This window comes from Chinchilla lanigera, unplaced genomic scaffold, assembly GCF_000276665.1.
Source record: "Chinchilla lanigera isolate Chin_1 unplaced genomic scaffold, ChiLan1.0 scaffold00038, whole genome shotgun sequence".
Classification (NCBI taxonomy): Eukaryota; Metazoa; Chordata; class Mammalia; order Rodentia; family Chinchillidae; genus Chinchilla; species Chinchilla lanigera.
Window position 1 is genome coordinate 9,021,690 of NW_004955439.1, and position 14,505 is coordinate 9,036,194.

The window sequence follows — 14,505 nt, forward strand, 5'->3', positions numbered from 1 at the left end:
CCTGTAAAGATCCTATCTCTCACCATGATCACATTTTGTGATCACATTCTATGAAATTAAGACTTCAATTTTAGGGGACCTAAGTCCTTCCATAATACCACTGATTTCAGGTCAAGAGGAAGAGCCAAAAATGCTGATATATGGAGTTCCCTTCTAGTAATGGTTCTACTATCAAATGTATAAAAAGAAATCATTCTTCTTAAAAGATGGCATCACACCACATAGACACACAATAAACACTCATGCATTTATTACTATGATGCTTTTGTTACAGAAAACATTGGTCACTTTTAGTATGATCTTCTGCAATATTTCTTCATGTCATTTCTCAAGTCTTTCATGAGATCCACAAGGTCCAAGCCCGGGTCATCTCATCCACTCCATCTCCTGTTTGGTCTCCGTCAGCCCATAGTGCAGTGGCCACATGGGTTTCCTTACTGGACTGTTTCCTGGTTTGCGGTTGCTTTGCTGTCCCCCTGTCCAGAGCAGTCTCTGAGACATCTCTATGATACATCACAGTCATTTAAGAAATATTTTTTGAATGAATAGGATTAAATTAAAAAGATTTACATGAGGAAACAATTAAAACTCTTTAGTTTCACATTCAAATAATGCCCCCACTTCATCTATACAGTCTCCTTGGGTACAAATAATATCTAGAAATTGCTTCCACTACAGCGTGTTCCCTGGCAAGGTCAATAAGAAATAGTTAATGACTTGTGGCATCAGATGAGGACAAGAGATACAATACAACCAATTCATTTTAACTTGTATAAACTACTTTGCAACCACTGTTCTCTCCAGGACAGCCCCTCCCTGTGTGGCCAGTTGTAAATGTAGCAAATGAAAATAGGCAGAGCTTTGTTCTGGGGAAGGATCCTTCTTTATTATGTCATCGTATTCTTTATGTCTTTTTGGTGTGAATTTAGGAATTTCAAAAGCAAATCCCCACATACATCTCTTCTTTTATTATTTTACATAAATAGAATCTCAGTTTTAAGTGTGGTGTTTGGAGTGTTGGATGGGGAAGCCTACATTTCACATCGTATCTTGCAAATGGCTATAGCTATAGCCACAAGACTGGTTCCAGTCAAGGGAATGTTAGTGTAAAACAGCAGCTCAGAAACAACCAGCGCATACCCTTTGCTGCCTTTTTCTCATGCCCCCCACCCACTTTCCACCCAGCTGTCTGGAATGCAGAGAGAATGGCTAGAACCTTAGTTGTGAATATGAACCCTGAGAAACGTCCCTTCCTGGGAAGTAATGAATGAGCTCGAAAGGGTTTAAATTCCCAAGAGCTTGGGGAATCAGGAGCATTACAGCATCGACACTTAACTTCTGTCTTTCTGTACGAAAGAAACCTCCCACTTATTTGTCACTGTTATTTTAGCACTTACACACCATCAAAAGCAATTCTACTTCAGACATCACAGAAACCATTTAGTGCCTGGGACTTTAAAGCCAAAACGAGTTATTGTTGAATCATTTAAAAGAATCAGAACAACAAAAACTATCTGCAATAATAATCAAAGGTCTTTATTTTCTATATTTAGTTCTTACAATCATTTTGGAAAAATAGTTGTGTCTCCAAACCTACTTTCACTAAAAGAAGCTGATATGACTAAATATTATTCAGAAGGATTATGGAAAAATATTTATTCCTGGAAAACAAACATTCCATTCCATTTATATTTTGCACATACTTTACACAAACCCAGTCAGAAGTGCAGGTCAAACCTCTTAACTAAAACACTAAGTCAGAATAAAGCCTTTGGTGAGTAGAGATCCAAATTTGAGAGTTTTAAAAAATCCCATTAGAATTAAAGTTGTCTATGAATGTGAAAACAGAATATTCTGAAGATCTGTTTTGAGAATGTCTATCATAGTTGTTGATATTCTCTTAGATATTCTGAGATTTAGTTAACACAGCATTCTAACTGCTCATCATCCAAATGTAGACACCCTGCTTATCTGCTCTTCTGAATAGTGATCTACACTATATAAATAAACCCATCGATTTACCTCTGTTACTACCCTTCCAGAAAACCTCATATAAATGGAATTATCCTATTGTCTACTTATCATTAAACATATTTTTGTTAGAAAGAATATATATCATCTGAAATTACAGACCTCTTATAAGCTAAAAACAAATTTCAGAACTTTCTAATAATATTTACAATGTAAACATCACAATTATTACATTAGAATAAAATAAACCACAACATTCACAACACAGTATAATTTATTTGGTTTTGCTATTGAAGTTGTTTTCTTGAATTAGTTATGCAGAACTCAAAATGTAATTACTTTATCATTTGTCTTCAAGAATTCTGAAAAAGAAAGAATTAGTGCTTTAAGCAAACATTTTTATTTACTGGATTATAATCTCATTCTTTCAGCCACTCATTTAATAAACATGTATTTTCCTTTTCCCTTGTCCAGAGCTTATGGCAAACAATTATATTCTGGCACAATCAAGAGAGAATCTTCCAGAACACTGATTGTCACAAAAAAGTTGAAATGTAAAGGGCACTATAATTAGTCATTAATAATTATATATTCGTACTTTTCACAAATGGCTAACCCACAGGATCTCCTGTTTAGAGAACTTATCCAAAGCCACACTTCTATAAAGAATATAGGATGGGATTTTATATGATCTTGAGATTTATTAAAGATAGAGGATTAGTCCATCTTTATGTTTTAGTGTCCATCATATTTTTTTATCTTGATGAAGAAGGCTTTGTCTTAGAGCTTTGCAAGAAGCTAGATATGATTAGCTTTCATCTTTGAGCAAAGAACTTGTTTCTCTCAAATGTCTACACATAATAAGGTATTACTGTGGGCAGTTCCTGACTATATACTTCCTTATAAGGGGGTAATCTCATCAGGGGACAAAGCTAATCAGACAAGCAAGTGTCTTTCAGATACTTTATGCACTCTTACTGACTCTCTTGAGAACTTTACATGGCCACACCAGGAACTGCCATGATGCTGTGTATTGCTATTAGCCTGCTTTTCCTTGACCTTGTCAGGAGTTGAAATCCTGTCCAAGTTCAGCTTTTACAAATAAGATGTTGAAACACAAAAGCTTTTGTTCATTTTACACATTTTCTGTGACTGTGTTCATGCTAAAATAGCAGGGTTAAATACTTATATCAGAAACTAGACAGGCCACAAAGCCAAAAACATTTCTTTTAAAGCCCTTTAGGGATAAATTTGCTGATATTTTGTGTGTTAATGACATGAAATTTCTTTAAACATTTGCTAAATATTATAAAGATTTGAATAAATCAATGTAAACATTTAATTCAGGAAAAAAATATGCTTTGCTGCCATATTTACTATAGTGCCCACATTCAATTCACAGGTCAAACCTTGAATTTTGCTGCATGAAACTTGCTATATTTCAAAGAACACAATTAAACTCAGAGTGCCCTGGTGTTGTCCAAACCATGCTATCATTTGGTGATATTTCCCTATACCTAAATTAAATGAGTCAGTGGACAACTGCAGGACTAAATCACAAATTAATAAAGGAAGCATGGTTTAATTCTCAATAATAAAGCCAGCTTTCCTCCTGAGTGTGAGTCAGGCCGTTCTGTTTTTTTGTCTTGCAACATAGGTGGGAATAAGGCTGAATAAGCTAGGAACGCCACTCACATCCCCAATGGTGTGCTCTTTGTGAGCAGTCTCTTTATTGTGAACAGAATATTGCATGAATCATTTTCAACTGTTTACTAGGTTGGGGTACACTTAAGGAAGAGGTGCTCTGAGATGAAGTCTCATGATAAAGGAAATTACTCAGCCCTAAGATGTTTTGTGCCCAGTGACTCTTCCTTATATATGTAATTAGACAACGGTTATAAGAAGACATGGAGCATGCACAAGCATACTCACCACTTGTCATCAGCTTTGCTCCAAAGATCTTTATAAAATCATTTTTCCAGCTCTTCAGGAAAGCCAGGAGAGTCTCCCTCAATGCTGCAGATCAGAAAGAGCAAGTTGTTCATGTGAAGGCTCTTAGATGAGAACGGTTCCGAAGAAATGATTATGACATAACGAGTAGGCACTGCCCTGAGACTTAACAATCACCTTTGAGGTTAGTTATTACTTATGAATTGCTTCTCAATCTTAGAGTGGCTAAAATTATTCTTGCAGACTTATAATTAGTGAGAAAGGAGAGTAAGTTTTTCTGATTTCACTCAAACAAAACTATACTTAATACGCAGCATGTACAGAAAAATAACTGGAATTTTAAAAAGAAAGCATTTCACTCTTTCTCTATCTGGTCCAATATTTACACACTTTAGAGAGAGAGGGTTTTATAGAACTTCAGTAAAAAGCCATGAGCAAAATGACTCAAGGATAAATTTGATGCAGTAAGGATGTTGAACATCCATCCACATGAAGGAAATTCCATGTATTATCAAATTTCTCACTGTACTTTACATGTGTCAACACTTTTGATGAAAGCTGTTCCCGGATTCAGACTAGCTATAATTTTTAACTGGGGTGACATGGTAGATTTAACTGGAGAGACATTTTAAAATGAAAAATAAATTGAAAACCAGTGTTGAGGTTTTCACCCCCAGAGTCACTGATTCCTGGTCATTGGTTTTAGGTAAGGCCCAGACACTAGCATCTAAAAAAGTCTACAGGGAGGTTTAAAGTCAGCCCAGGTTGAAAATGACTGCTTCCCAGCGTACAGGTAGTAAGATGAACAGGTATGTCCATATGTAGTTTAAATTTTGAAAGTCATTTACAATTTCTCACTTATTTAAGGATATTTTACATTTATTATTGTGCACACCTCCCTCCCTGCACTACAATCTAAGCTGAGTAATCTATGGCCAGCTGGCATCAATTCTCCGAAGTGTGAGAGGGGAACACTGTAGTGTGACCCTCTCTGACAGAAGACATACTGGGTGATCTGTCTGCTTCTGTTCCCGTGGGTAACATAACTAGCAGGGCTGTTTGGCTAAGGGTAGGGCAGGAGTGCTCCCTGCCTCAGTCAGAATCCATTGTGAACAGCTAGATGTCCTGTGGGCTCCAGGAGAGGCCAACTACTGAGTTGTAGACCAGAGACCAGACAAGTGGGATGAAAAACTCCTCGGGCTGCTCCTCTTCTACATATTTGAATTTCAATTCTGAAAATTTCTTTCAATTTCTCATTTAAAAAGAATTTTTACCTCCTTTTCCCATGCCTCATTGAGTTCAAGTACTTCTTCACAGCCATTTGTTTCCTAAGGCGGGTGTAGTTGTCGGTGAAGACGGCATCCGTGTGGCGTTTGACCAGTGCAGGGTATGCTGAGATGCTACGGCTACTGAATGTAAGGAAAGGAAATCAAAGAGTTTAGCAAGAAGTGGTAAATGCACCAATGTCCCAAATCATTTGATACTGAGATTTATGCAATTTGAGGTGTAGATTTGTAAATGATTGGTACTTAGGAAAATTACATGTGTCTGAAATCAATGAATATATTATTAAAAAGGCAGATTTCCTTAACCCATGGACATTGTTTTACTCAAGAATATTCATTTTTATTTAGCTGAATTAAACGGTATCAAAGAGTTGTCAATTTTGAACAAGTTAGTAACAATAGCGAAATATAACTTATAGATTGAGTAATGATATGTTTAATAAAAATTATAAATTCTTTTTACCTAAGTCGTTTTCCAATCACAGACTCAAGGTATTTTTTGGCAGATAGTTGCCTCAACAGCCTAGTAAAGTCATTGGTAAACAGTGAATCAACATGTCTGGAATTTCTAAAAGAAGTAAGAAAATATTTTGTAAATGGTTTTCTGGAATGTCATTCTAGCTCATTAAGAAAAACAGAGATGTATCACCTTATTATGAAAACTACTCATTAATTAAGTCCAAAACAAAGATTCTTAACACCCCAATAAAAGATATTTTCTAGTAATTAGTATAAAGATTTTTCTTTGTCTCCAGCCCAAGGCTGGAAAATTTAGAAAATGAGCAGTTTTAGAAGTATATTTTGACATTATTATTCCCTGAATATTTCATCATTATTATGTTGTGAATGTTTTAAATGGATTTTTGTAAGAAACATCGCTGCACAATTATAGTATGTTTCAATTAGTTTCTACATGTTATTTTGCTTTTCTTTCTGCTTGCCTAGATAAAGATATATGCCATGGGACAATATGCCGATTTGGGGAAAATCACAAGCATACTACACTTTTGTTATTTCTTTCACCAGAATACTGAAGACAAAATCTCTTGAGATAAAAAGGATCTTAGGATCTATTAACTTTTTCCATGCAAGTCAGAAACTTTATTCTTTGTCTTCAGTATGGAGCTATTTGGTGTATAGTGAAAAGTTACTTCACAGGAGCAGTTCTATGAATGAACAGTTCTAACGGAGTCTGTTTTTTCTAAACATAAAGATGAAACTCTTTCCATAGGACCTCTTCCATTAGGAAACCTGAAATGCAATCATTTTACCAAGATCCACCCAATCTATGATGTTGAGATTATGTACAAGAGAACGTATGTGAATGACATACAGCCATCCCAATTTTTTGCAGTCTGGTACATGAAAATCATATTCAGCTGCTAAAGCTACTTTAAATCATGTTGAATGAAGCCAAGATACATGGAGAACTGTAGTGTTATATAGTGGTAGCTTCATGGTGAGAAAAAACTGGAACATTTCTAAAAGATATTTCTAACTATAATAAAACAATATAAATAAACTCACCTGGATACATCAGAATAGGGTGTGCCATTTTCAGCTAATGCACTTTGCAAGATGTCAGAGTCTGTATTTAATGAAACTTGATCACTTTCATTTGCTCCTTCATATGGTACCCTGTCATCCATCCTACTAGGGAAAAGCGTGTTAGAAGTATGATACATTCCTTTTGTAGAACATAAGATTCTTGGTTTGTCAACCAAGAATTATTTCTTTGAAATAAGATACTCAAATCTTTAAAAAAAATCACCCATTCACCATATAAAATAGGACAACTTGTATTAATGGCTTCTATGATTTATGAGAGTACAAATAGAAAATTCATTATTACTATCCCATAAGATAGAGGCCACTCAACTTCTATAAAGCAGCTATAGCAAACAGAAGTGCTAAATAATTCAGTCCTATGAGAACATTAAGGAATATACACTTCTTTGGTGTAATTCACTAAATGAAGAATACCTTCACTTTGCAACATCATGTACAATAGGTAGAAAGACATACAAAATAGAAACAAGCTATATTCAGTGTTAAAACTGACAGCAATTTATGTATGTTATTTACTATAATTTTTCCCAAATATCTTTCAAGATTTTAGTATTTTCTGCTTTTGGCTCTGCCGGTCCCTAACCACTGCTATAAAGCTTTTCCTTGGTGTGATCTTTTTCTCTGCATTGAACAAATCTGAAGAATCTCTTCATTTATTAATTTTCCCTCAGATTCCATGAATTTTTTGAGGTCTTCTGGCTTCTGATCTTATATACTAACACAACTTTACTAAGGGATATCTTGACTATACATGAAATTTGAGTGTATCTGTGGATGCATGAACATTTTTAACAGCACACTATTAGCAGTGTGTGTGTGTGTGTGTGTGTGTGTGTGTGTGTATGTTTACAATTAGTTCAAACCTTCAAAGAGGTTTGAGGTCCTGGAAACTTCTGTATATCGCTTTTGATGATTTGGCAGTTGGTAATCAGTAACAAGTAGTCCTCTGTGGATCTGAAGGCTAGAAACCAATGTAAATTTGAGCAATCTTGTGACTGCTTAACTGTCGTGACATAATATTCAGATATTGTGTTCTTTTTTAATTGTCAAAGTAACATGATTTGGCTTTGAACAAATTTCACAGAGAGCACTAACATCTGAGAGGGCATTCATTGTCTTAACCATAAGTATACCTGAAGCAAGGAATCAGGAATTGGCAAAAAAATAATTATTATTTTGACTTCAGGTATAATAGTACATATAATCTGGAAGAAGAAATCAAGCTAGTATAGTTTTCTTTACTGTTTGCTTGTTTAACAGAAACTTATTTTATGTCAAGTAAATGTTTAAATATGAGTTGTGGTATGTTTTATAAACTTGAAATATGGACTACTATATATCCAAGGATTTTTAGTTCAAACCAAGTACATTATGGGGGACTATATCTCAATAGCTCAATTTTCCCACAATTTTTAATACTGGTAGAGTATTAAATATACAGGTAGAGTGATTCTGCTGAGATTTCTGTCCAATATAATTTTATGAATATTTCCCTAATAAACTACTCATTTTACAATGACATACTGATTGATCTTTGAGAATGAAATTGAATGCTACTAAACAACTATTTTCCTACCAGAATTCAGATGAGAGTTCATAAAAGTTTATACTTACCTAACTCTGGTTTTGAACACAAGCCACATCTTCCTTTTTCTACTGATAAGGTCTACAAGTAAAACTAACCACTGATAATGTCTCGTATGCCCTGACTGTGAATTCTAGGACTTGGACTATGATGTTGGAAAATAATTTGCTCAATGCATCAAAATATTTAAAGGATCAGTAGTTTAAAATATTCCACTGTCAAAAAACAATATAGGAAACTCAAGCTTAGATAATGAAAAAATATTCAGTTGTCCAGTTGAGACTGAACTTATCTCAGAGAGAAGCTTACCCCAAAGCAGACAGTGGTCCGAAAAGAGGCCAGGTCATTGCTTGGGAGAAGAGCACACTAAGAAGCATCACGACTGCAAGGAGCTGGGGCTTGCTTCTGGCTTCCATCTCAGGCTCTAGAGATAGATAATCCCATCAGCTTTTCCAATCATTGGTCAGTGGCAAGGGAATTCTGAGAGACTAGCAGTGTTTCTGAATGCTTACTGAGGGTAGGAAAAAGTAATTTTTATTTCAAGCTAAAGAATTAAACTGCAATATGATTACTTTTTAAATCAAGCAGATTTCCCTTGGTGAGAAGTATTTGAGAAAATTAAGATCCTTTATATGTGATATCTGTCTCTTACCAGGCACTTCATTTGCCCAAGTAGATATTAAATACCCCACTATCGTGCTGCTAATAAATCTAGGAAAAACTTTTTCATAATAGGATTGTAGCAGCTACATTTAGCATCTATTGTGATAAAGGAAATAACTTCAAGAAATTTTTTTCCTACTTTAAACTTTCAGTATCTGATTATATATATATATGTATATATATATATATGGCCTATATATTTATCATCATAAAACATTCTGCATATACATGTCTGTTCCCTCTCTTCATTGTGGTTATTTATGAGAACTTATTTTCTTTTAAGCCTGGGTTTAAACAACTTAATTTTCAAAAGAAAATTAACACCCCAAAGTCAATGAACAGCATATCATTATTGAAACAGATTTTGTTATAAAAAGAAAGATATATACTAAAAGCTTTTGTTTATTCATTTGATCCACTTACACATTCCATTTCTAAAGAGTTTATAGATGAAAAGTTAGGTCTTCAAGGTCTGTTTCTCTTGCTGCTTATACACATCACAGAATTTAAATTTAAAATTAAGAGGAAAATAAATTCTTTCTAGGCTCATTTAATCAATATGGGAGGTAGAAAAACTTTAAAAATAACTGGAAAACTTCAAAAACAAAGGTAGCAACTGAACTTTTCAGACAAAAATCTATATGCAAGCAAACAAAACCTACTCAAATGCATTTTTTATTTAAAAATTCAGTACTTAACAAGGGAGCAAGCAGGACAAAGCATCTTTCAAGGAAAAGGATTCAGAAAATCTATTCATACAAGAGAAACTGCGATCTTTCTACTCTTACTAGGTGATTTGAGAAAGTTGTCTTTTTACCGTTGCAGAGAAAAAGCACTGTGAGATATTTTTCAAGTGAGAGAAATATTCAATATAGCTCTGCAAAAAGTTCCAAGAACAGGAAGAAAAAAGAAAGGTAAAGTTTTCACTTGCCTTGGGGATGGTGCACCTCCGGAACCTGTCTTCTGGAGGGTGTTGGAGCTGTCTCGGGTGCTGAAGTTCTGGAGGCCAGAGAGGCCCTACCGCTTCTCTGCCCCTAGCACTGGCTAAGGCTGTGTTGCCGCCAGCTACTGCTCTGCCCTGTACCCTGCCCAGCATTGCTAAGTCCGTCATTTTATAGGGCTTGCACTTAGGGCTGAGCAATCACAAAGCCCTCTGAAAGACGTCACAGGGGATGAATAGGGCTTGAAGTTCTTATTAAATTGTCATTATGTGTGATACACATAAATTTATAGTGAGTAACTTCAAAATGTAACATAAAAAAGAGGATATTTACTTTTTTAAAACAAAAGAGATGAAGCTTACAGTAAAATGTTTTAATCTTTTATTAGTTGCAGTGAATTAAAAGAATGATTACAGTCCTCCAGCCAGGACCACTGGGGTTCCATAAAAAAAAATATGGACTTTATGGAGAAGCAAGTGCAAAAAGCAAAAAAAAAAACTTATGTTCATTATGTTTATGAATGTATAATTGTTCTTTATTACAAAACATCAATTCTCCTAATGACTTTTTATTTTTATGGTATTCATGTGGATCCTGATTTAGCCTTTCTTGATATGTATCCTAATTTTGAAAGTAAGCAGAAGTAATTTTTTTACCTTTCTGTCATTACTCTTTATGTTTCAGAATAAAAGTTTTAACAAATCTCTTAAGACAGTATAATGGGCACAATACCATAACAGTATCACTGTACCACATTTTGTATAAAATGTTGTAGTTTTCAATATATTTTCACATACACTCTATCAAATAATTAAAAAGAAATTATCACACTGTATATCTCAGGAGACTGAATTTTTCTTCCCTTATAAAACTACTGGCATTATGTAGAATTATATTGTTTCCTCCCCTAACTTCCAACACACACAAACCAACACCAGTTTTTGAATGTTTCTGACTTAATCACCTTACAAATTGTTTAGAGAATTCATTGGAAAGCATTTATAGAGTATTCGGATAACTAATGTCTACTTGTGGTCTTCTAAATCAAAGTTGCCTAGCATACATTCATTTAAGGGCTAAGGTCAAAATATAGCTACATAAAGTATCTTCAGAAAACAAAATAAAATGCTTTTTTATTTTAAAAAAAATTAATGTGTATATTCTCTTGCATTTTTGTTTGTACATTCCTTAATGGAAAATGGCTCTGAAGCCCTCTTTCTTTTTTCTTTGCGATTTTCATATCTATTTGCTGCATTCAAAGTTAGGTTGATCCAGTAAAAGAATATCTTGCTATGCTTAATCATATTTTCTAATCCAGTTACAAGAAAAATTAAATGAATTAAATTTCAAAATGTCTGGAAATTTGTTTCCCAGTTGACAGCTCTGACTTAAGCCAGAGTTCCTGTGGCTTAATTCCAGGAAATCTTTTTTTAACTGATTATTATAAACTAGAGGTTGAAATTGTTCTCATATGGAATTTTTTTAACCTCAGTTCTTCGTCACCCAATTCTTAGTGAAGTAATTTTATTCAAGGCCAGAAACAGCAAAAGTAAATGGATTAAGGATCACAGACAAATAAATATTGAATGATAAGTAGAAAAGAAGATATAAGATTTGATTATTATTTGGCCAAGCAAGTACTTCCATTCAAGAAGAGTAACTGTTATGGATTTGTCCAGAGTAAAGACAATTTCTCCATTACAATAAACACAAAAGTAAAGGGAAATAATTCAATTTTCTTACCTCTGAACAAAATAAACTAAATCAGAAACTCCATTCTTTTCTTAAGAGTTTAAATGAGAAGGAAAACCACTGCAAAGAGGGATTATAGCACCACCTGCAGGTTCAAACTGTTAATTCACAGATTTACAAAAACGTGTTGCTCTTTTCTTTTTTCTTTCTTTCTTTTTTTCAAGAAAATAGAATGTGAACTAGAGAACCTTTACATAGTCTATGGGTTCTTCCAGAAAAATAATCATAAGAAAAAGGGTTGTATGAGTTTATTCTGAATGCACGCTATCATAAAACTCAGCAAATGCAGCTGTAAATTTAAAGTTAAGTCTGCTTTTCCCCTGCTTTTGATATAGCTGTAGCAAAATTTATTTTCTACTTTACAGTTTCTCAATAAAGTGATATTTATAACAAAAGGAACTCTCATTCACCATGTAGAACACATCTTCAAAATCCTTATTTTAAGGTGAGAGAGCAATGGGGTTAAAAATGATCAAGGTACGTTTAGTGCATATACCAGTTTCCCCAAACAAGCCTCACCATGCCTTGATTTTTAAAAAAATCCTTGAGAAATAAGTAAACTGATGTCCAGAAATGTAAGTTATTTTTGCAAGTATTTAGGTGATTAGCATTGCACAGAATTGGAAGCCAGGCCTTTTGATCTTGATGTAGCACTTTTTCCATTAAGAATGGTAATAATCTGCATTTGTTATAATTCACATTCCTGATAATAATAGATCAGATTGTAAGAAATAGATCATAACATATTATTCCCCTCTCCATTTTACCAACAGAAGTAAAGGCAGGACTTCAACTAAAATGGCACCTTAACTAAAATGTACTGGATGCAGAGATCAAATGGAAAGAATTTTCAAGCCCTGGTGTAAACCCAGATTCACTACATTTCCTTACTGTGACAAGCTACCACAGGGTCCTCACTTCCAGTAGGAACAATGCACCTAAACTGTAATTTTTCTGTCCCTGTACATGATGGTTCTGGCTGCCCAGTCTCCCTAATGCATCTCCTGCCCCAAGGCCTGTCCTCCCTGCCATGGTGAACCTGGGGCCGAAGGGCCAGAGAATTTGGTATCTTCTGTTTGTGAGCCCAGTATGCTCATCACACTGCTTTTATATCTGTCAAGCTAAGGGTGATGTTTAAATTTTTAAATGGTTTAGACAAATAAAAGAATATGTTATAACACATGAAAATTATATGACTTCTAAATGTCAGGGTCCTTAATGAAATTCTGCTCATCATATATGTGTGCTTTGTGGTTAGTTGTGTGCTACAGCAAAATGAATACCTGCAAAAATAAAAAAGACTGTGCACCTTGAAAATCCTGAAATATTTATTTTTAATCCTCATTAAAAATGCTTGACAGTCCCCGATCTAGAGCTTCTTCTTTGAAAGAATAATTTAAAACTTTTTGCCTTAGCTGGGAATAAGAGTGTGCATCTACAATCCCAGCCACTCAGGAAGCTGAGGCAGGAAGATATAAGGCTTCAAATCCAGGATCTGATAGACCCTTTAAAGTCTGTGTATATTTTATTATACATTAAAAGAAATTTAAAATATATATTTAAATTATATTAATTTATATGTAGTTTAAATTAAATTTAACTGTACATAATTTTACAGTTTTAAGTATATAGAGTTTTAACTTTTTCCACTTATATTGTTAGTTGATACATAAATTTTCCGTCATTGTGATGTGAGATATATATACACAATGGGTAACATTCAAATCAGGGTAAACTTACATCCTCAAACACCTGTTTCTTTATGGTGAAACTATTCAGTTTTTTCTTCCTTTCTTCTAGCTTTTATATTTTTGACAACACGGATAAAACTGGCAGTTATTTTGCTAAGTGAAAAAAGCCAGGCACAGAAAGATAAGTACTACATGACCTCACTCATATGTAGACTATAAAAAAAACTGAGTTCACAGAAGTTGAGAACAGAATGGTGGTACCAGAGGCTCGGGCTAATGAGGCATTAGAGGAGGGATGAGGAAAAAGATTGATGGTATTCCTCTATGGTCAGTGGTGAGGAAGAAGTTCTGGCATGCTATTGTACGATAAGGGGACTCCAGGTAACCATAACGTACCTGCTGTTCTGGAACATCCATTTTAGGCCCATGGGTTAAAGTCCTGGTCCCCAGCCTCCGTTGCTACTAGAAAGAGGTGAAAACTCACAGGCGAGGCCTAATGAGAAGACTTTGGTCCTTGGGGCATGCTCGCAAAGGTGACAGTGATACTTTAGCCACTCTTCTGCCCTTTTGTGTCCACACTTTAAAGTAAGAGATTTTGCTTTGCACATGCTCCTCCGTGATGTGCTAGCTTGTCATAAACCCAAACATCGGGACCAACAGACTGTGAGCTGAAACCTCCAGAACTGTGAGCCAAAATAGGCCTTTTCTTTTTATAAATTGCTTATGTAGATATTTGTTATAGTAATGGAAAGTTGAAAAACTAGCTCTGTTTATTCTTAATTATTTTAATTTGAAAATTTGAATTTATTTTCAGAATCCCCATTCTTTTGGTCATGAAAATAATGACCATATTGAAATATGAAATGAAAATAATGGTATAATAAAGTCCAACTTTTCCCTTTAAAGTTACCTAATAGAATTCATTCTGGAGTGCAGATTAAAGGATATTAGGCAGTAGGACATTTAATGATCTAAATGACTGAAAATAACCTCTTTACCTCTAGAACATAATAACCCATTCCACTTTGAAGCCTGGAAATTTACAGAAAATTCTTTACCTCAGAATTTTCTTGCTTCAAGTCAAAATACATGTAGAA

At 34.5% G+C, this 14,505-nt stretch overlaps 1 protein-coding gene across 1 annotated transcript; it reads right to left on the reverse strand.

Moving 5' to 3' along the window:
- Positions 1-233: 233 nt before the first annotated feature.
- Vip (vasoactive intestinal peptide) lies at positions 234-10,094 on the reverse strand. Its single transcript, XM_005390571.1, has 7 exons — positions 9,956-10,094; positions 8,671-8,785; positions 6,735-6,857; positions 5,671-5,775; positions 5,196-5,327; positions 3,904-3,987; positions 234-2,333 (listed from the first exon to the last, which is right to left on the reverse strand). Exons 2-6 carry the CDS (start codon positions 8,775-8,777, stop codon positions 3,942-3,944), a joined length of 513 nt encoding a protein of 170 aa, XP_005390628.1. The 5' UTR covers positions 8,778-8,785; positions 9,956-10,094; the 3' UTR covers positions 234-2,333; positions 3,904-3,941.
- Positions 10,095-14,505: the final 4,411 nt, after the last annotated feature.